The sequence below is a fragment of the Zalophus californianus genome, chromosome 3, assembly GCF_009762305.2.
Source record: "Zalophus californianus isolate mZalCal1 chromosome 3, mZalCal1.pri.v2, whole genome shotgun sequence".
In the NCBI taxonomy this organism is placed as follows: domain Eukaryota; kingdom Metazoa; phylum Chordata; class Mammalia; order Carnivora; family Otariidae; genus Zalophus; species Zalophus californianus.
This window is the reverse complement of record NC_045597.1, coordinates 10,988,792-11,011,102: the sequence shown is the minus strand read 5'-3', so window position 1 is coordinate 11,011,102 and position 22,311 is coordinate 10,988,792. Positions and strand designations below refer to the sequence as shown.

Sequence of the window (22,311 nt, the reverse complement as noted above, 5' to 3'; positions counted from 1 at the left end):
GAAATCTGACTCCCATACTCATTTTCTTCATCAGAAATAGGACTGCACACTCTTAATAGGGAACCTTGTTTTGTTACTCCCCGTCTGTTCAAAACAGACCTTCGCCCATTAGAAGGGCCTCCCCTGTGTGGGAAGAGCACAGCTGTTACTGTAAACCTCATCCCATCACTGTGTCACCCCCATTTTGTGGCTCTGAAGGATGAAATTGAGAAATGGAATACTGTGCAGTCAGCCTTTACATCTCCAATTTTAGGCCTTTGCCATCATTTTCATGCTTTTATTCCAAATCAAATAACATTAGTGAGCTACACCACCTTCTGATGAATGTCTGCTCTCGAGCACAGCTTTTAAGTCTGGACTTTTGGGGGCTTCCTTTTATGTTTGGTGGAGGTCTTTTTTCCCCCCTCTCTGCTCGTTCTCTCCCTGCGCTTTCTTTGAGCTTTCTTCGTGCATTCGCAGTCTGAATGATACAAGTTGCCAAGCGTGTCGCAGTCTTAGCGTGCTTTCCAAGAGGGACGTGTGCAGGAGAAGGTTCTGGGCCTTTTCATCTTTGGGGAAGGAGTGAGGCGAACTTGGTAGAAGGATATTGGGGGCTTTAATCAGAAATAAGAAGGGGTTTAAATCATTAGCACAACAAAGCATACTCCAAGCTTGAAGATAAAAGTCTCTGGGGGAGTCCTCTGAAAATAAGCGGGACTTGATAGATTTCCATATCATTTATACCTTCCCTTAATTACACTTGGAAGCCTTGCCGGTAAAACTGGAAAATTGGCAGCCTATATCCATTAGAGTCATTTTGCCGACCATGGCAAGCAGCTGGCTTGACTGGATTTTATTTCCCATCACTCACAATTAATCATCAGCTGGAGATGTCTGAAACTCTTCAGCACGGAGCACTGCCGGGCGACATGCAGCCTCCTAAACATGCGAAAATCTGCTGAGTAAATGGGCCGGGTTTTCTCTCCAGCTTACTCATTTTGGAGCGAGGCAGGCCCTTGCTTAATGAGTGCGCTCTGATAATCGGATGCGAATGTGAACCTTGACCCCATGTCAAAGGAGAGGACGCAATAAGCCGGATGAAAGATACAGGACTCGGGCCTCCAAACTTTACACCAATTAGACAGGGAGCAGGGAAGTACATCAGGCTGACTAGGTTTATCAAAACGACTTGTGAGGCTTGTGACCATTTTGTAAGCCCAATGTTGGAGACCTCCTGTCACAATCAGTGAGCCTTTATCAGATGATGCACAAAAGTGTTAGAGAAGTGTGCGCGCAAAGCCCTCGGTGGCCGTGCCCTCCCATGCGAGCTGTCCCGGCGCTGCCTGCCCACGAGCACCCGGGAAACGTGGAAGGTGTCCCCATGACCTTCCGAGCCCTGCAGGTGCACCCCAGGCTCCGCGATCGAGGGGGACATGGGGAGGGGGGACACACAACCCCGGGCAGAGCACCCGTGACAGTGCAGCCCGCCGTCTCGGAGCTCCTCTGGCTGGGATTGTTGAGGGATGAAAGAGTGTGAATTTAGATCAGGTCCATGTGTGCGTGTAACACGATTCTGCTGACCAAGACGTCCTTCCCTATTTTGTGGGGTTTCAAGGAACAACTTCCAAGAGTTCTTTCTCTTCTAGGGATGAATGAGTGAAAACAGACCATAAAACTCATTGCCTAAGTGAGCAGAGAGGGAGCAGTGAATCGAAGTTCCATCCAGACTGGAGTGGAAATGGAGACCTGCAGACCAAGGGAGGGGGCCAGGAGGGGGCCAGGAGGCTGGAGCTGTGAGGATCGAGGATCGGACGTAGATTCAGGGCAGTGCTGCCGGGCGGCCCCTGTGAATCCCAGAGGCGCCTTCTCTGAAGTCCGTTTAGTCAAATTGCCAGAGTGACCCAATAAAAAAGAAGAGAATATTTTAACTTTGGGACTTTCCCACCTCTGCTGATTACCTCTGTCTGAATGAGAGGTTTTGTTTTTCTGAGTAGTGTGATTGGGGCCCTGCCACTTGAGTCACCAGGGAATCAGGCAGGATACGAGCCCCCAGAGCCAGCCAGGAGGGACAGCCAGCGGGCAACGGGAGCAGAGCCCCGTGAACTTGTGGCCAGTCTCCCGCGGGCCCTGATCTCCGCACTGGCGTGGCCAGCTGGAGCCTTGTGTGGAGTCATGGCCCAGGCTCCGCCGCCCTCCAGCGTGGGCCCTGTGGCATCCTTGTCAGGGTGGCCTGTGCGCCTTTGCTGTGACCACTGGCAATCTCCCGGGTTCATTTCTTTCTCCTATTTGCATTAACTGTGAATCCGCTTACTTGAAGATCCCATAAAGAACCAGTGAGGGGCGCTCTGTCTGGCCTGCAAATTCTGAGCTGTGGGCTGAGCAGCTGAGGGCGTCAAACCTGCCGCAGAGGGGGTAGGTTGTGCCCCCCCCCCCCCACCCCCTAGAAGCCCACCAGGCCGGGGATGGGCTTTCAGGCAACAGCAGGGGAAGCCCGGCTGGGTGGGGGCCGGGGACCAAGCTCACCCAGGTCCCCGCCATGGGCACTCGTCCACCCGGAGGCAGGGAGCTACCAGAACCCAGAGGTGGTGAGCCGATGACTGCTCTGTGGAGAGAACTTCGATTCTGTCACGTTGAGTTTCAGATCCATTTCCAGATGCCCGCTGGGGCCTGGGCGGGACGCTCTGGCCCCTCGGCCTCTGAGCGAGCATGCTGCAGGTCTGGCTGCGTTTTCGGGGGGCAGGGGGTAGCTGCTTGGCAGGTGCGGCCCCGGGGGCCTTGCCCTTCTCCAGTCTCGCGGGGTCCCTGCCTGCCCTGAAGGGATGACTTGAGGGTGTAGCTGTGCTGACGCCCTGCCCGCTGTCCTTGCGAAGAGCAGTTCTCGCGTGCGGACCCTTCACTCTCCATGGAATGCAGCTGCCGGGGGGCAAATGCATCCAAGCGGGCAGGGAGCACGAAGCTGCAGAGCCCAGCTCCCCAGCACAGCGTCTCTCCTCTGTGCCAGCACCGAGGCTTTGGCATCCCCTCTCTTCCTAGATTTCTGTGCCAGGAAAAGGCAGCCCACCACCTGATCAGCGGAGGGAAGGAAGGCGCGGGGCGCAGGCAGCCCCGACTGCCAGCAAGACAGCTTGTGCCGCGCGGGGGGCCGGGAGGGAGCGGGCATCATCTGGGGAGTGTGGGGAAGAATACTCTCCGGGCACTTCTGCGACTCTGGGCCAGCACAGCCGCACTGGTGTGAGCCCGGGAAGGTCCGGGAGCCCCCCACCAGTATGTCCACCAGCACCCCAGAATAGCCAGCCAGTTGCCCGAGGAAACTCAGCTTTACCGTGTCGAAGACTGGGAGGCCCTTTTCACAGAGAGAGGAGAATCGGGCCCAGCTCCTCGGTGCTAACCCATCAAGGGCAATGGAAAGAGTATATAGAGCGGCTTCACCCCGGGAGCTCATTCCCAGCCCCGCGTGGATCCCCCCTCCCAGTGAAGGCGGGCGGAGCTTGAGCCAGTGCCCTTGGGAGCCACCGGCCTCCACGCGAGGACCGGGCAGGCTGCTAGCAGTCGTTCCCCACGTCGGAAGGCACCTTCCAGAAGCCACCTTGTTGTTACTTAGCATGTGTCTCAGAGGTTGAGACAGTGGTCTCCCTGGCTGGCTGCTCTTCCCAGCTCCCCAAGGCTGCTGCCGGACACACTCCAGTTTTGGGTGACAGCCTTGTGGAGATAAAGTTCACGTCCAGTGCAGGTCGGCCCCTTACCGTGCGCATTTAGTGGTTCTCGTCTATTCCCGGAATTTGTTGTGCAGCCATCCCCCTCGTCAATCTAGAACACTTCCTCCCCGCTCAGAAGAAACCCTGTGTGCATCAGCAACCACTCCTCTCTTCTTTCCAGCCCCCAGAAACCACAGGTCTTCCCGTCTGTAGAGATGTGCCAAATCTGGACATTGCACAGAAGAGGAAAACATTCCATTTTGGCCACATCTCTGTGGCACTTGGTGAAGACAGAGGGAATGGCCCTTCTCTGCTGCCCCCCAAAGATTCACTTGGAACATGAAGTATTAGAGGTTGCTGCTGTTCGGGTCAAATTTCAGAGCATTTGACAAAGAATCTCTTGATGGCTTCGCCCCTGAGTGGTGGTGGTGCAAAATCAGAAGGATTTTAAAACTTGTCTTTTTTCTGTTCATTTTTCCAGGTAGCAGAAGGTCAGGAAATTTGTGTGATTGAAGCCATGAAAATGCAGAACAGTATGACAGCTGGGAAAACTGGCAAGGTATGTCCCCGAGTTCCCCCCAGCCCTTGCCAGCTCTGTGACAGGAAGCAGAACCTCCACCTTTGGATCTTGGATGGTTGGGCCTGGAAGGGACCATGGAGGTGACCCCTGCCGGCTCCTCGCTCCCGCAGAGCAGGACATTAAGATTGCGTGCTCTTTCCGCCTGGCACCCGTGTGTCCCAGCCTCATGGAGAGTCTGTCTGACGTGCAGGTAGTCAAAGAACAATTGTTCTTCACCTTAATGTCTTTCGAATTAAAGTGTCTTTAATTTTTAATGTTTACATCTGTCTCGGAGGCAGTCATCTGAGACTTAGGTGACATGGCAGGAACTGTTTTAGAGATTGCAAGAATTAATGTAACTCTTCAACTCTCCACAAAGAGAACAATTCAATTTTAGATCAAGAGGAGCTGAAAGCCCCATGTACACATGTGGGACATAATGATTTAGGGAGAAAAAAAAAAAATGGAATTGTATTTGCCCTGAAACTGATTAAGAGTAAAACTTCTCACATGTATTTTCTCCTTGAGGAAAATAGAAAAGTCCTTTTAATAACAACTTCATTATTCTTCCTGCTTCTGCAAAGATGCCACCCGTAGCAGAGGGAGCCTTTTCTGAAGGACGGTTTGGTTTGGGGGGGCCCACATCCTGGAGCGAGGCAGGGTGGGGTGGGGCAAGGAGAGGGCAGAGGCTGCCATGGCCTGCGCCGTGGGAAGCGGAGATCGAGGCCGGGGGACATGGGTGCCCTGGCAGAGGGGCACTGCCGGCCCACACTGTCACTTGCATCAGAGAGACACAGAGGCCCAGTTGCGGGCGGGCGGGCCTGGAGCTGGCTAGGCCGGCTGGAAGGGTGTTGGGGAGATAAGGGCACGACTGGGGAATCCTGCCTCCTACATCTGATTCTTTTCCTAAAAGTGCACCCCAAATGGTCTTTGTTCTTGTAGAAATTGTTGGTTTTGCTCCGTGGGATTATTTAACATTTCTGCTGCCTTAGTGTCATGAAATGTCCGGGCGTGATGGGAACTTGGCCTCATTTGGAGGGACCCAGAACATATATATATGTCCGATGCATGCCGAGGGCCCCTGTTGCTGGACTGAGGTACTAACACAAAAATGAACGCGGCCTTAGCTCCCCGAAGGAGCGCGGAACCCTCGTCTGTCAGTGTGTTCGGGGTCCCTGTGGTCTCATGGTGGCTTCTGGGTCTCATGTCTCCGGAGGCTCAGCCGATCCCTGGCCATCGGCGGCCCAGAGCCGCTTTCAGGGCGTTGATGGGCTCCGGGTCAACCTGTACTTTGGCCTGACCGCTATCAGCTGGAGTCCTTCCTGCCCATCCCATTTCCTTCTGCGCCCCAGGAGTGGCCGGAGCCCCAGCACAGAGGAGCAGGCCCTGGCGAGCCTCGGGACGGGCAGTTCTTATCTGGAGAGCCATTTTTCCTCCCGGAGAAAATTCACAATGGACGCCGGTCCTCCATGTCATCATCACAGCATGCAAGATGCGTCCTCTGCAAACATCGGAGGCCCCAGACCAGAATGGGCAGCCACTCAGGGCCAGTGGCACCCCCAGGCCTTTGAAATAGTCACTGCATCGGTTCACGGGGTTCTGAGGGCTCCGGGGCCGGAATTCAAGAGAGAAGGACCCTTCTGGCCTTCCAGTTCCTAGCGGAGCCGTGGGGACGCAGGCCAGGGCACCGAACCCGGTGTCGGGGACGTTCTTCCCGTTTGCCGGGTGCCCAGATGCCCAGGAAGGTCGAGCCCGCCATCTGTCTTCACGCCCAAGCAAGAACCTCCCAACAAGTCAGAAGACTGCCTCTTCTCCACTCTATACGGCCCGCCCATTTGAAAGCAGAATACAAAATCGGGAAAGCAAAACCTGACTAGAGCCGAGATAAATCCACAGACCGTGAGGGTACAGTGGCGCGGGGCGGGGGGCGGGGGCTCAGTGCCTGCTCCACGTCAGGCCACCGAGTCCACACGGCCACACAGCTCCGCAGCACTTCCTATCCCTTCAGAAGGAAGTTTATGATCTCAGGCTAAGGACTTTCTCCTCTTAATTAGGAGTCTCTTTTCTGATGCTTGTATAATTGTGTGGTGGTTTTGTTTTTGTGTTTGAACACTAAGTATACCAGTAACTCTCAGAGACCTTTCTACCGCCTGAAGCCGCCGAAGAGCTTGGGAGGGCTGGCTGTTGCGGGCTCACGGAGCGTCAGTGCGTCTGGCTTCTAGGGCGCCATGTAGCTTCCCCGCCCCGTGAAGGAATGTCTCTTCATTTCCAGACACGGGTGACAAGATGGCTCCCTCATGGTCTAGTTAATAATTCTGACTCTCCCTTCTTCTTTTTTTCTTTCTTTTTTTTTAATTCAAGGTGAAATCAGTGCATTGTAAAGCTGGAGACACAGTTGGAGAAGGAGATCTGCTCGTGGAACTGGAATGAAGTATTTATAGCCTTTCAGTCGTCACCCAATTTAATTAGCCATTTGTATTATTATTCTTTCACACTCAATTTATTCAAGCATTTTGCAAGAACACCCCTGTGCAGCAGATTTTACATGGTCATATTTATTCCACATATAGTCAAAACCAACAATCTGCCAAAAAATCACCAATGGAAATTTTTATTGATATAAATACTTGTACATATGATTTGTACTTCTGCTGTGAGATTTCCTAGTGTCAAAATTAAATCAATAAAGCTGAGCATTTGTCTAAATATTAGTTTGCCCTTTTTTTGAATGAAGACAATGTATATAAGAGGCTACTGGCTGTGCCAGTAGCCTTGAAATACTAGCGTTCCATTGTGATCCTTTAAAAAACTTTCTGTAAATCCCAGTTCTTCGCCTTCGTCTCATTGAATTATCATTTACCACCTTAATAATCTGTTTCCCTGCTGCTTCCTGGTTGAGGACCTCGTTCCCATTTGCGGCTATTCTGAACTTCCGAAAGCCCGCATGGGGCCCCGGGGCCGGCCGCCGCTGGGGAGTTTGGAAATCCCTCCTGCGCAGCTCCCACGGGGGAGTGCGGGGCCCATGGACCTGGGGGGCGGCCCCCCTCCCCGTCCCCCAGGCTTTGCTGGGGCTCTCTCACCCCAGGAGTGGTGGGTGTGGCTGCCACAAGCCCATCAGTTGATACCCATCCTTGCCTTTTTGTGTTTTTGTGAAGCAAGTTTCCAATTAAGAAAATAGGGCTAAAAATACTGATCCTGTTTTTATGCCAGATGCAGTTAGTGATCACAGGCTACCATTAAGTGGAAGAGCGAGGGAGCTCTCCCAGCGGAGAACGAGGTTACTAAGGATCAGCAGCTGCATTTTCACTGCTTCTGAAATTCTTGGAATACATTTCATACTTTGCTGGTAAGTAAGCAGAGGCAGAGTCGTGCGCTGATCTGAATCAACGCTGACAGATTATCAGATAGAGGTGGGTAGTAATTGGTACTTCGTGCCTTGCTAAAATTATTTCAAGTGCTGTTTGTATTTGGAAGCTATAAGCTTTCTGGCAGGCCTGAAGAACAAATTACTAATGTGTTGGTTCTTCTCTGAAAGGCCCCCCCCAACCCCCCAAATGCTGCTCCCTTCGGAGGCAGGGACGGCACCTTGCCACTGGGCCTCGGGCTCAGGTGAGCTTCCATCTGAAATCGGGGTGTTCAGCAGCATCTGCCGGTAAGGAGGTGGCTTGTGATTTTGCTAGATTAGAATGAAAAGAACCTTCTACCAAGTAAGTAAAGCCCCCTCCCCCTCCCCCCCCCAAAAGCCAACAATAGTACCAACACTTTTAAGTTTGGTTTCCCAAAACATCCAGTTTAATATTATATGATCATCTTTAGTAATAACTTCTTTAATAAGCTTGATCTGGAAACTGTGCATACTAATGTTTTATATGCTCTAAAACTACCCCAAACACAGTGTTTTTCTTGAGGTTCTTTTATTACACTGAGATAACCCAAATCAGTTTAAAAAATTCTTCTTGCTGCTACAAGTTAGAATCAATACAGTAGGGTTGCTAAAATCTAGCTGCTACACGAAGTCTACATTTTAAACGTTATCTTCAAAGCACAAATTTTATATATATATATATATATATGACATGAGTTCTTGAAATGTCGTTTAGGGGAATTAATTAAGATCCTGAATTTTCCCTATCTATTCAAGCCCGTGGCGTTCTGGAAGCAGCAAGCAACAAAGCACTATAGGCTAGACAGACTTCAGGCATAATTTTGTGATCAGTATGTCAAAATATTGGGAAAATCAGCTGCGGCTGAAAAAGAGATTGTTCCTTTTCCCACAGATTGTGTTTTATAAGTAAGTATTTGTTTCAAAGGACATTATTACGTGGGCGCACTGAGCGCAGACTGGGCTGAGGGCGTCTCATCGTTGGGGCTCTGTCCCCCAGCCCCCGGCGGAGCAGGGCAGGCCTGGCCCTCGCGCTTGTCATCTGTTCTCCCGCGGATTGTAGCGAAGCCCGTGCTCCCCCTGGAAGTCGTAGTCGTCGTGGTGCGGCAGGCGGACCCACTCGGGTGCGTAGGTGACCGTGCTGTACACGAAGCACTGCAGGGTCCCGTCGGCGGCCGGCGTCTCCTCGGGCGCCCCGCGCGCGCCTTCCCACTCGAGGACGGTGACCTGCAGCGGGGTGCGCTGGTACATGTCCGGGCAGCCCTCAAACTCGTCGAGGAAGCTCAGCATCCGCTCGTCCACGGCGTAGATCTCGCCGAGCACAAGCCGCCCTTGCCCCGGGAGGTTGAGCAGACGTGGGATGTTATGTTCGCCGGCGATCACCAAGGGGTAAGGCTCCAGCGTGCGGCCCCGGCCGCGGAAGGCGGCACAGCCGTTGGCGGGGTCCAGCAGGACCTTGTGGTTGGGCTGGCCTCTCTTCAGGGTCCCGTACACGAACACGCGAGCCATGAGGGCCAGGAAGCTGCGGGGGAGAGAGCAAGCAGACGGTACACACGGTCCGGGCAGAGGCTGCAGGCCTGGTGGGGGTTGGACACTTTGGGAAGGGCCAGCGGGGCTCACGACCGCAGCACAGCCCAGGGCCCACTACTCCGCACCATCCCTGGGGGGGCTCGGGGGCTCCGGGAAACACGCCACCCTTTACCGGCTACCGGGCAAAGGCACTCGGGAAAGAACAGATGTGTCCGAAGGAGCCAGCCTGTCTGGGATCAAGCCCTGCAGAACTGCTGTTTCTTAGACCAGTTGGTTTTTAATGTTTTTGAAAGGACTTTAAAAATTACACATAGTTTTTATAGCTAAGTTAGAAATACCAATAAGCAAACGTACACACGTACACACATGTACACACACACACACACACACACACACGTCTATAAAGTAGTCACAAGAGATCGTTCAGGTTTCAGTACTAAGCTTATATTCTGGTTCTGGCGGCAGGACCCAGCCAACTTGAACGATCACACCTTCCGGTTCCTTTCCAAGGTCCTAGAGGGTAATGAGGTTTCCCTGTGACTCACTGTGACTCAGCGCAGCAACCTTGGCTCTCGTGTGAAGGTAAATCGTTACGGCTCACCTGGGTCTGGCCACAGATGGTTACATAACTGAGAAGAGTCATCTGTGTGAAAGTGACTCAAAACTAATGAAGTTAAGGCGGGCCCCCCTCTCCTCAAGGCCTGGCGCCCGGCCGCCCTCCTGCCCACGCTATGTGCTGGCGGCAGCCGACACCAGCCAGGGGCCCCAGGAGGGCACCGCCCCCTGATGTCAGTCCCGTGGCAAGTGGCCCTTGGAGAAGTCACACTAGGCCCGCAGGACTTCCACTTTTTGGTGTGGGGGTCTGGGCCTCACCCCACCTCTTCAGGGCGTCTGGGGAGGGTGCCCGGCCCCCAGAGACCCGGATATCTGCTGACGCCTGCCCACTCCTCTCCTGTCCACTGCCTCAGTCACCAGCCTGCGGAGCGCCAGGAGTTCCACGGGCTTCGGGGAAACTGCAGTCGCAAAGGCTTGGCAGTGGGAGCAGCACCAGGCTGGCCGTGCAGCTGCGCGCTGGGCGCCTTGAGCAAGACAGGGACGTGGTGGGAGCTCTAGTTCTGTGACTCTGGTGACAGGGAAGGACAGACTAGAGCTGTGGGGCGCAAAGGGGAGGCGTGCTGGGCATGAAAGTCTGGAGGTGAATCAAGGAGAAGCTGGAGCGCAGGTCGAGGGATGAGGACCATGTAGGCACCCAGGGCCGCTGCTGGGGGACCAGGGAGGATGGGCCAACGTGGGCACAGAGGGCGCTGAGAGGAGCAACACGGACAGAGGGGTGGGCTGCACAGCAGCCCTGGAGACCAGACATTTGGGAGGAGCCTCCTGAGTCCCGGACACTTGCATCCTGGCCGCTAGCACCAGCTGTCCACAGCTCCTCCTAAGGGAACCCTGGGCCCAGCCCTTCCTCACCCTGGTCGCCATCACCACCCTCGCCCAAGGACTGCCCCCAACCCCAAATGGGCCTACTAATCTGCTCCCTGCAGCCTCTCCCCAGGGCAGCGCCCAGAGGGTCTCAGCCGAAAGGCTCCACAGCGCTCCTGCCCGCCCCCTCGGGCCATCCCCAGGGGGCACTCGCCCACCTGGAGGCCCCTTCACAGAGGCCACCTCGGGGCTGGCCCAGAGCGGCACCCCACCCAGCCCCGCATTGCCCTCACTTGCTCTCCACGGTGCCTGTTCTCTAAGTGTCCTCTAAGTGGTCCTGTTCCCTGCCAGAGCCTTATGAGCTGGAAGGAAACTTGGAAACATCTCGTCCGGCGATGCCCGCTCTCAGGTTTGGTGAGGATCAAAGAACGCACAGCCCGGCAAAGCCAGTCCAAACTGGAGACCCGCTCCCTCTCAATCACTGGTGCCCTAGCTTTTCTCCTCTTTGATTAAATTTTAAAGTAATATGTGTCCATAATGTAAAAAGTCAAATAGCTTTACCAGAACAATGAAACTGCCTACCCTTTTCCACTCCCTGGAGGCAACACTTTTAAGCCTTTAAGCTGTGGCATTTGGTATCTGTCTTCATATTGTTGATGACTTGCGCACTGCTACTTCTTGAGGGCGTCCTACCTTGCAGGCTCGCGTGGTGGTTTAAAGCGCAGACTTTAGAACCCAATTGCCTGGGTTGTGACTTTAGGCAAACCACTTAACCTCTCCGCCTCGGCTGTAAAAGCAAGTCCTAACAGCAAGCTGCTGCGGAGGGCTGGGGAAGCGGCGGCTCGGCGGGTTGCTGCGCACCCACGGCCCCGCTCGTCCCGCCCGGGAGGCCCGCGCTCCCCGCTGGCCGTGCTCGGTCCTGCCACAGGCGCCCCGCCCGCGCCCCGAACGCACGCCTGCCCTGCCCCGCGGTGCTCCCGTTGACTCCTGTCAGGGTTTCAGGCAGAGCCGTACTCATTCCAGCATCAGAACTATGTAAACACTGTTCTCAGATAAGGCACAGAGTGTACCATCATTAATTTCCTTTCTTGGACAACTTTTCTGTTTTTCTTGGAATTAAAAATTGCTTGCAGCTTTTTCCCCCCTCTGCTCAAGTTGCTCTGACAGCAATTCAGCCTCTCATTTTCCGAAAGTGCTGTAAGCGTCCTTTCAGGCCTGACCACTGTTAAAGAACAAACACTGAACTCAGTAAATGTGAAGATCTAATTGCCTTTATGACTCGATTCATGAATCAGGCAGCATCCCATCTGGCCCATGGAGGGGATGCTCCGAGGAGCTGTACAAAATGGAAGGTTTTTACAGGAAGGCAGGTGGGGCAAGGAAGTTATTAGCAAAAGAAAAGGATTGTTCCAGGCAAGGTCACCTTCCCTCAGGTGGCAGTCTTACTAGGCAGGTCACCTCCTGTACCTCCTGTTCCTCTGGGGGATGGGGAAAGGCCCACATGACAGATTACCTCATCAGTGCGAAGCAGAAAATTCCTGATTGACTGGTTAAGACTACGTTTCTAGGAAGCCTGAAAGTACAATTGGGTTAGATAATAAAGTCCTTACTCAGTGACTTGGCCTAAAATGCAGCCATTTGGGGCCTCTGTTTTTGTTGTTTTTTTAAGTTTATTTATTTAAGTAACCTCTACACCCAACGTGGGGCTCAAACCCATGACCCCAAGATCAAGAGTTGCATGCTTTTCCGACTGAGCCAGCCAGGCGCCCCTGTGTATCTTTTTACCACCAGGGACTGGGTTCCACTCATGGCATGTCCTGCCATGCCACCCAGGGCTTCCCGGAGCCCCCGCATCCCATGGCCCCTTCTTCCTCAACTCCCTCATTTTGCTGAAGCTAATTCTTTCCCACCCTTAATTAACAGTGTGGCTCAGTGGAGAATTCCAGAAAGTTTTCTTGAGAGCTTTAAAGGCATTCTTATTTTCTATTTCCCACGTTCTTGTTGAGAAGTCCAGTGCCATTGGACTCCACCATCCTCTGTTCAGGACTTGAGCTTTCCTCTCTGGAGACTTGTGAGATCTTCCTTTTCCTCTCAGATTCTGAGGTTACAGAGTATTTTGTGTGTGTGTGTGTGTGTGTGTGTGTGTGTGTGTGTGTGTGTGTGTGTGTGTGTGTGTGTGTGTGTGTGTGTGTGTGTGTGTGTGTGTTTAAGATTTACTTGAGAGCGAGCGAGCGAGAGCACGAGTGGGGGGCTGGGCAGAGGGAGAGGGAGAATCTCAAGCAGACTCTGTGCTGAGTGCAGAGCCCGACGTGGGGCTCCATCCCATGACCCTGAGATCATGACCTGAGCTGAAATCAAGAGTCGGATGCTTAACCAACAGAGCCGCCCAGGTACCCCACTACTTGTGGGCTTCTTTCATTCACTGTGCTGGGAGTTTCTATCTGAAAACTCACCATCTTGGACCATGGGGAGTTTCCTTCTTGTTTCTACCCTCTTGTTCTCTTTCTGGTCTCCTAATACTCAGGTATTGTGTATCCTGGATTAATTTTCCCATTTTCTCTCTCTCCTTTTTCCAGGTTTTTTTCTTTATAGTCTACTTAACTCTCAGTCCTTCTATGAATTTGTGTCTATTTTTGCCATCAAAGTTCTTTTCCAGCTCGAAGCCACCTCTCATCTTTGGGAAGGTATTAATTATCATGGGATTGGGTGGTGGCTTTACGTTTTCATCTTTGCCTGCCTGGCCTTTTTGTTTTGGTGTGTGTTTCTTTAGAGGTTTTCTTCAAACGCTGGTAATCCTTGGCTACTGGCCTTTCATGTTGAGAATCCAGACACCATTTAGGCAATGAAGGCTCTGCGTGCGAGGGAGAGAGCCTGATGGTTGGCAAACCTCGCGTGGGGGATCAGTAGGTTTGGGCAGTGCAGGCTGCGGGGGGGGGGGGGGGGTGGGCTCCAGATAACAGAATCTACAGCCATGCGGATTTCCTTCGATCTCCATTTTCTGGGTGCCGCCCAACCCCACCCCAGCTGGGACCAGTGTCCCCAGTACCAAGCCTCTCTGGACAGTGTCTCACCTGCTCCCTGCTGGGAAGAAAAGAAGAGACTGGGTGTCTGCTCCCTATACAGACTTTCACCCTTTCCTGCTGTTTCTTCCCTGACCCTCCTCTTCATAGGCCCATGGGTCCGGAGTTTCTCTGGCCGTCTGCTGTACTGGTCACTAGTTGCTTGCGGGCTTTGCACCATGCAGGGACTTCCGGTGTCTGGTTTCTCCAGGCTGCTAAGTCATTTTCTGTCTTCCAGAATTTCATTGCCCTCCCTCATCTTCTGTCTTTATGGGTCACTGGAGTGGTATTTAGGGAGAAAGCAGGACCAGAAGAGCCTGTTCCTCTCGAGTCTCCTTCTTGGGGAACCCTCACTGCACCAACCATGCCGCCATTTCACAGGGCCCTCAGCCCCTTCATCTTTCCAGAGGCTCAGTGTGAAATGGGATGGAAGTGGAGCTTTGGGAACCACTTGCTTAGAGGGGCGCTGAGAAGAGTTGACGGCACCAATGACGTGGGTGTGTTTTAGGTTGCCGAGAAAGCCGGTAAGGTGGCAGTCACGGGCCCAGAGAGGGCTGGGCATGGCTGGGGGACAGAGGGCGTTATGCTCACAGAGGGGAGTCGTGTTCCCTGAAGCAAGAGCATGAGGGGAGAACAGGAAGCAACCAAAGGAGAGGGAAAGGCCAGCAGGGCACTCAGGGAGCCGCAGGGGAGCCGAGTTTGTCGCCCCAGAGTATGCCTCTTTGGCAGAGGATTACTTCAGGCTGATTATTTTTAAGAAACACAGGAGAAGCTCTGTTAGAAGTGACCCTTTTTAGAAGAGTCAATTGCATTTCTAAGGGGTGTCTCCATTTCTGAGGTTATCTTCCTACCTCAGAAATGGAGACACCCCTCTTCCAGCAAGAGGGGGATGGCTCTCCATCTCTAGAAGCTCTATCAGTGCCCAAGGCAAAGACTGAGAGATGCATAACTTTACCCTTGTTCACTGTGCTTCACCCGCAAACCTCCCACACCTGGCTCCCGGGGCCCCAACATCTTTTGTCTTTAGCTGGAGATAGTATCTAAGGGGAGGGTGCGGGCCATTTAGGGAGTTACTCAGTTCCCCTGGGTCTCGCCATGTATGCAGGAGATACACATGTTATAAAATTTTTGTGTTTCTCTCCTGTTAATCTTTTACTACAGGGAGTAATAAGGGTAGAGGGAAAATTATGTTCCTTCCCCACATAAGGAATGAGACATATTCACCCCTCTCCCGTTCGCCGTGAAGGTCAAGGGAAATAGACTGGTAAACAGGCAGCCACAAAAAAAAAAAAAAAAAAAAAAAAGTGGAGCAGGGACGGTGGGAAAGAGCGTGCTGAAGGTGTGGTGAGGGGGGCCCTGCCTCAGAAGGGACAGATGGGTGGCCACAGGTATGCTCGTGCTGAGCTGCCTGGCCTTTCCTTAAAATAGGTGATGTCCCTGCCCAGGATGGGGCGGGTACCACCAGGGCTGAGGAGTTGTAGAATGGAAAGGTTCAGAACAGTCCGACTGGAAAAAGCCTGAGCTTTGGAATAAGAGCTACAAGATGCCAGAGCGGGTTCTCAGCAAAGACAGTGCTGAGCTTTCCTTACTCCGGGGACTCAGCTGCAAGGGAAGAGAAGAAATCCCTCACCCATGAGTGGTCAAGCCGGCCTAGAGGAAGGACAGAAATCGTGGTCAGAACGCTGCAGAGGATGGCGCTCCTTCAGGGGCTGATTCCTCCCAGCGATGACCAGGCATCGTCCACCCGGCCCTGTGCCATCTCTGCTTACCAAATCTGCCCCGCGCATTAAAGACAGGTGGTGGGGCCCCACTGAGCGGATGTGGAAGCTAACGGGGCAGAGACGAGGCTCCAGGCACAGAACCTGTGGGGGCAGTGCCAGGGACGGGGCCTAGGTCTGCTGGGCTCGTGGTATCCCCAGCGCTCTGCCCGTCAGGCTGACCCCAAGGCCACGGGGAGGTGACCCTGTCAGGGACAGGCCAGGACTCAGGCTCTGCAGTGACAGTGATGGTTTACAAAGGACATACCTCACTATATTCTTTGTCTCCCCCACTTGTTTTCACTGAATTTTTATTTAAAAAAAATTTTTTTTTAAAGATTTTATTTACTTATTTAATTGACAGAGAGAGAGAGACAGCGAGAGAAGGAACACAAGCAGGGGGAGCGGGAGAGGGAGAAGCAGGCTTCCCGCGGAGCAGGGAGCCCGATGCGGGGCTCGATCCCAGGACCCTGGGATCATGACCTGAGCCACCCAGGCGCCCCTTCACTGAATTTTACTTGATAAACCAATTCCTTCTCTTGATCTCTTATTTTCAAATTTTTAAAAATTGTGATAAAATACACAAAATATAAAATTTACCATCCTATTTTTAATGGTACAGTTCAGTAGTGTTAAATACATTCACATTATTGTGCACCCATCACCACCATCCATCTCCAAGACTCTTTCCATCTTACAGAACTGAAACTCTATACCCATTAAATAGTAACTCCCCATTCCCTGTCTCCCCATCCCTGACAAGCCCATGCTATTTTCTATGAGTTTGACTACTCTAGGTACCTCTTATAAGTGAAATTACATAATGTCTGTGTTTCTGTGGCTAATTTCACGGAGCATAGTGTCCTCGAGGTTTATCCATGCTGCAGCACATGTCAGAATTTCTTTCCTACTTAAGGCTGAATAATTCTCCATCATACGCATACACCACATTTTATTCATCCACCAACCAACAGACATCTGGGTTGCTTCCACTTCTTGGCTGTTGTGAATAATGCTGCCATGAACATGGGATTGCTAGATCATACGGTTATTCTATGTTTAATTTTCTGAAGAACCTCCGTTCTGTTTTCCATTAGCAGCTGTACCATTTTTACATTCCCACCAGCAGTGCACAAGGGTTCCAGTTTCTCCACATCTTTGTCAGCACTTGTTGTTTTCTGTTTTGTTTTGCCTTATTTTTGATAGTGGCCAACCTAACTGGTGTGAGGCAGTATCTCACTATGGTTTTGATGTGCATTTCCATGATTGGTGACATTCAGCATCTTTTCATCTGGTTATTGGCCACTCGTATATCTTCCTTGGAGGAATGTCTATTCAGGTTTTTCACTATTGCGTTTTAGTTCTCTATATCTTCTGGATATTAACCTCTTACCAGATGCATGATTTACAAATATGTTCTCTCACTCCATAGGTTATGTTTTCATTCTGTTGGTTGTGTCCTTTGATGCACAGTTTTGAATTTTGGTGTTGTCCAATGTATTTTTACTTCTGTTTCCCATGTTTTGGTGTCATATCCAAGAAATCACTGCCAAATCCAATGTCATGAAACTTTTGCCCTATGTTTTCTCAAGTTTTATAGCGTTAGCTCTTATATTTAGGTCATTGATCCATTTTGAGTTAATTTTTGTATGCGGTGTAAAGGAAGGGTCCAACTTTATTCTTTTGCATATGGATATCTGGTTTTCCAGTTGTTGTAAAGACTATCCTTTCCCCATTGGTCTTGGCACCCTTGTCAAAAATCATTTAACTATATATGCAATGACTGATTTCTAGACTCTCTATTGTCTTTCATTGGTCTCCATATGTGTGTGTGTCTTTATGTCAGTACCACACTGTTTCTGATTGCTGTAGCTATGTGGTAAGTGTTTTGAAATCAGGAAGTAGGAGACCTCCAACTTTGTTATTTTTCAAGATTACCTTACTTATTTGGGGTCCCTGGATATTCCTTATGAATTTTAGGATGGATTTTTCTATTTCTGCAAAAATGCAACTTTGGGAATTTTCATAAGAGTTGAATTAAACCTGTAGATCACTTTGGGTAGTATTAGCATCCTAACAATAGTCTTCTAATCCATGAACATGAGATATCTTTCCATTTATTGTCTTCAATTTCTTTAAGCAATGTGTTGTAGTTTTCAGCGTATACGTCTTTCACCTCCTTGGTTAAGTTTATTCCTAAGTATTCTTTTTGATGTTACTGTAAGAGGAATTAGTTTTTATATTTTCTTTTCAGATTTTTCAATGCTAATATATAGAAATGCAACTGATTTTTGTGCACTGATTTTTGTATCCTTCAACTTTGCTGAATTTATTAATTCTCACAGTTTCCTTGTGGAAATCTTACAGCTTTCTACATATAAGATAATGTGAACAGAGATAATTTTACTTCTTCCTTTCCAATTTGGATATCTCATTACTTTTACTTGTCTGATTGTTTCAGGTAGGACTTCTAATAAATACTATGTTGAGTAGAAGTGGTAAAATTACAAGCATCCTTATCTTGTTTCTGGTCTTAGAGGAAAAACTTTGTCTTTCATCTCTGAGTATGTTAGTTTGGGGCTTTTTATATATGACCTTTATTATATTGAGGTAGTTTCCTTCTATTCCTAGTTTAAGTGTTTTTACCACAAACTTGCGTTGAATTTTGTCCAACTTTTTTTCCTTCATTCTATTAATGTTTATTACATTGATTTTCTTATGTTGAACCACCCTTGCATTCCTGAGATAAACTCCAGTTGGTCGTGGTATATAATCCTTTTAATGTGTTGCTGAATTTTGTTTGCTAATATTTTGTTTAGAATTTTTGCATCAGTCCTCAGGGATATTAATCTGTGGTTTTGGTAACTGAGAATGCTGCTCTCATTGAATGAGTTTGGAAGTGTTCCCTCCTCTTCAATTTTTGGGAAGATTTGGTAGATTTCACCAGTGAAGCCATCTGGTTCTGGTCTTTGTTTTTAAAGTGTGCAAGTTGGGGGAGAGGGAGAGAATCTCAAGCATAACCCATGACCCATGAGCTCATGACCTGAGCTGAAACCGAGAGTTTCAGCTACTGAGCCACCCGGGTATCCCATGTTAAGAGGTTTTGATTACTAATTCAATCTCTTTTCTGGTTATTAGTTGTTCCGATTTTCTATTTCTTCACAGTTCACCTTGGTAGGGTGTGTTTCTAGGAATGATCCGTTTCATCTAGGTTTCCAATTTGTTGGCACACAACTGTTGTAATTCTTTTTATTTCTACTAAATGGGCTGTAATGTCCCCTCTTTCATTTCTGACAAGTTATTTGTATCTTTCTTCTTAGTAAATTGAAAAGTTTGTCAATTTTGTTGATTTTCTCTATTGTTCTTCTGTTCTCTATTTTATCTCTGCTCCAATCTTTCTTTATTTTTTCCTTCCTTTTGCAAAGTGTAGTTTTTCTTCTGTTCTTTGTCTGACATGTTCATCCCATCTCCAGGGGCGGCTGTGAGGGTCACAGCCAACAGGACATGTGAAAAAGTCTACTACATGGGCCAGATCCTCTCAGAACCCCAGCCGGGGCTAATTAAGAACATGCCTGTGATTCAGGTTGGGAGACGGTGGCACTGCCATCCCGAGGCTCATACATTACCGTGTTTCAGCCATGTTAGTCTTCGATAAAATGCAAGAGTTTCGTTTAGGAACAGCCATAGGTGAGCCACTTGGGTTTTTCCAGAGGAAACTGAAGAGCGACCTTTAGAAGTGGCTCTAACTGCGCTTTAATGTAAAGTACATCCCCCAGGTAGGCCTCTTCTAGGATACTGATGGCTGACCAGGCCCGCCCTGTGGGCCCAGATAGCAGTTGGGGCTCAGCCCTTGCAGGGAACATCATCAGGCAGGGCAGCCTCAGTGTTCTATTGACGGACATGTAAGAATGCAGCGCATGGTAAGAGTAAAGAAATGTACAGGGACAGGCCTGACTCGATCCCCATCTCTACCAACTTGGCAACTGTGGGTCTTTAAGAAAGTCGTTTTAAAACTGGGTTCATTCTCTCTCTACTGACTGCCGATTGTGTGCATGGCCTTAGCACCCAATGAATGTTTTTTCCTAGGTTCTCCAGCCCACCTCCTTCATCAAGATCTTCTAAAAATATCTACTAGCTTATATTCCTCTCAATGAAGCCTCTTAAAAAATTAAAAAAAAAAAGAATATTCCACATAATAAACAGGAGAGGGAATCAAGCCATATCAATTACTGGTTGGGCCTTAATAATTTTTCAGAGCCAAGAATACCCAGGAAGGTGCTGTTACATAGAAATGATCCTGGTTAGTGGCGCCTGGGCGGCTCAGTTGGTTAAGCGGCTGCCTTCGGCTCAGGTCATGATCCCAGGGTCCTGGGATCGAGTCATGCATCAGGCTCCCTGCTCGGCAGAGAGCCTGCTTCTCCTTCTCCCTCTGTCTGCCGCTCTGCCTACTTGTGCTCTCTGTTTCTGTTAAATAAATAAATAAAAATCTTAAAAAAAAAAAAAAAGAAATGATCCTGGTTAGACCACAGGTTAACTTCAACTCTGTGGAAAATCAGTCCAGTAGCTTTCTTCTGCAGAAGATAATTTCTTCTCAAGAAAGAAAACCGGACAATAAAATTAAACTTCTTTTCTAGGAACTAATGCAGCCTGCTAGAATGACAAATTATAATAGCCTACATTTCATCTATTGAATTGTATCCTTTACTACTTATGTAAGGAAAAAAAAAGGAATTAACATTTTGCATTTCTGGCTCCTTTCATAAGAAAAACATCATTACCTTTCTGATTGTGTTTGGAACAAACACAGATCCTTCAGGAAGAAACTCATCCCTGTGGGGATTGAGAAAGGATCAGAGTTAAGCACTGAAACAAGCAATTAATTCCCATTAGAGGATTAAGGCACTTATGTTCACTTTGAATGAGAAAAACAAATTGTGAATAAAATCATGTATAACCAAGAGGTTACTTGTCAGAGTTAATAAATTAGAGAACTGAAGGGCAAACCGAATGCACAGGAGAAGCTGAGCACCACGAGCAGCACAGGTGGGTGCACTGGTGGGGTTTTGTGTTCATGGGATAAGATCTGCCCTTCTCTTTAAATGCCACAGACTAGGTCCCTGTCCTCTGATGCTGTCCTTCCTCTAACGAATGCAGTCTAAGGAGAAGTCTAAAAGTGTTTTCTACCCTGTTATGTCACCGTCCCTACCACACATGGATTTCCCTACAAAATCAACGAGAGAGACGCATGGGATACTACCATTCAACGTGGCCTATTTCACTTTCAGGTCTTAGAGCCGACTCTGAATGACCCCGAGCACCATCTGCCAAGGGCATTATCAATGTGTCCAGGACTGAGCAGGGGGCCACTGCTGTGCTAGGGTGTCAGCACCTTCCACTTGAGAATCGAAGAGCCCAAAAACTGAACCCCTGTCCCAAACCCAACTGGCTGGGAGTAGTGTGGACAGCCGGGGGTCAGCCGGGAGGTGGGACAGGCTCAGAGAATCTCAAAATGTGGCTACTTCAGCACTGTCAGTATTTAAGAAAACAAAACCACTCCTGGACGTGTCCCCCGGCCTGCACTGCTGGAGATGCCTGTCCCTCGCTCAGCACTTCTCAGTCTTCAGACAGCCTGTCTGTGGTTTCATATTTCATTGCTGAAGCAGAAATTAAAAGTGATTACGAGTCATTTCCATAGTTGTTGAACTTCTCCCGCTTAATTCTTTTTCTTAGCCACCTGGTGGTAAGAGTGTAAAAGGCAGGGTTCAGTTGAAGCGTTTATTATGCTAGTTTACTAATTGCAACTATTGTGTCTGCCGAGGCCACATTCCGAAACACGCATACCAGGTGAACCAAACAAGCACTCTTCTTCGACTTACTGCAAAGGAACTTAAATGGACACCGGCTTCTAACATGAGAACAGTCTTTAAATAAAGGAGCCTCCATAGAATATTCATCCCGCATGGATTAAAATGTAACGATGGGGGGAAATGTTAGGAAATCTGCAAATCACTTCAGACTGTCTTCTTTGAAGCCAACAAGTTTGCTGCACACTGTGAAATTAAGAGTGTGAGGAAAGACGGGTGAAGGGACGGGCTTCGGGGGGCTCGAGCCTGAGCCTGTGCGGGGCTGGCTCTGGCCCTGGGCACCGCGGCTCCCTGCGCCTGTCTGGCCCGCGCCGCCCCGTCCCCACCGAGGGGCTGCTCCTGCCAAGCCGGCCGCCAGGACCTAGTGTGGACTCGTGTGCAGGGAAGGCACAGCGACGCGGAGCACGCCTGCTGGAGAGGGGGTTTCTTATTTTATAGAACAGTCCTGCATCTCAGTCAAGTGGCTGCTTCTCCCCTCCCTGTTGTAACATTATTTTCCCTTGAGAAAACGCCCGGGTGTCTGATATAGTCACACATTAATTCTTCAGAAGTTTCTCAGAACTGTAGGAAACAGGTGAAAAAACAAAGTGCCTTGAACTCCGCGCCGGCGCGGGGCCTGGAGCACGGAGCGCTGGAAGGTCGCGTCACTCTCCGCTCCGAGGGGCTGGTGGGCGGCGCGCTGGGGACGCTTTGATGCTGTCACTCTCCTGCTTGCCGGTCTCTTTACAGCAACGACAGGGGCTTCCTGCCCGGCCGACCCCTCGCCAACCCCACTGACTACCCCGGAAACGATTCTGGCAAAACACCTTTCTGACATTAACCAAGCAGCGGTGCCTTTGAAATCAAGAAGTGAGGGTCTCCGCTCCGCTGTCCCCTCCCTCTCTGACCCCTCATGGGTCCGTGTGACAAACGGGCGCTTTATGGTCCCTGATGCCACACTGGGTCCTCTGAATGCTGCCTCGGCAACCATCCCGGGGCTGTCCACTCTTTGGCTCTGCCAGACATTTTCTGAAGAGATTTTTTAATGCCATACCACTTTTTTTTTCTTTAAATTTTTTATTGTTATGTTA

At 50.1% G+C, this 22,311-nt stretch overlaps 2 protein-coding genes across 15 annotated transcripts in view; one reads left to right on the top strand and one right to left on the bottom strand.

Annotated features, from left to right (window-relative positions):
• Positions 1-8,280, top strand: part of PCCA (propionyl-CoA carboxylase subunit alpha) — a 394,205-nt gene extending 385,925 nt beyond the window's left edge. For 3 of the 5 annotated variants that reach the window (XM_035726502.1, XM_035726503.1, XM_035726504.1), the window contains 2 exons: positions 4,156-4,233; positions 6,595-8,279. In XM_035726502.1, the coding sequence (XP_035582395.1) occupies positions 4,156-4,233; positions 6,595-6,663 (147 nt within the window). In that variant the 3' untranslated portion in view covers positions 6,664-8,279. Of the gene's footprint in view, positions 1-4,155; positions 4,234-6,594 lie in introns of all 5 variants that reach the window. The other 2 variants (XM_027588123.2, XM_035726501.1) reach the window with 2 other exon arrangements.
• A 12-nt stretch (positions 8,281-8,292) lies between these two features.
• The window catches only part of GGACT (gamma-glutamylamine cyclotransferase), a 48,230-nt gene continuing 34,211 nt past the window's right edge, over positions 8,293-22,311 (bottom strand). For 3 of the 10 annotated variants that reach the window (XM_027588132.2, XM_027588131.2, XM_027588133.2), the window contains exons 3-4: positions 20,156-20,207; positions 8,293-9,137 (exon numbers count right to left, since the gene is read on the bottom strand). In XM_027588132.2, coding sequence (XP_027443933.1) covers positions 8,654-9,137; positions 20,156-20,205 — 534 coding nt within the window. In that variant the 5' untranslated portion in view covers positions 20,206-20,207 and the 3' untranslated portion in view covers positions 8,293-8,653. Of the gene's footprint in view, positions 9,138-9,317; positions 9,505-11,143; positions 11,227-11,254; positions 11,439-20,155; positions 20,208-22,311 lie in introns of those variants that run through there. The other 7 variants (XM_027588137.2, XM_027588141.2, XM_027588140.2 and 4 more) reach the window with 6 other exon arrangements.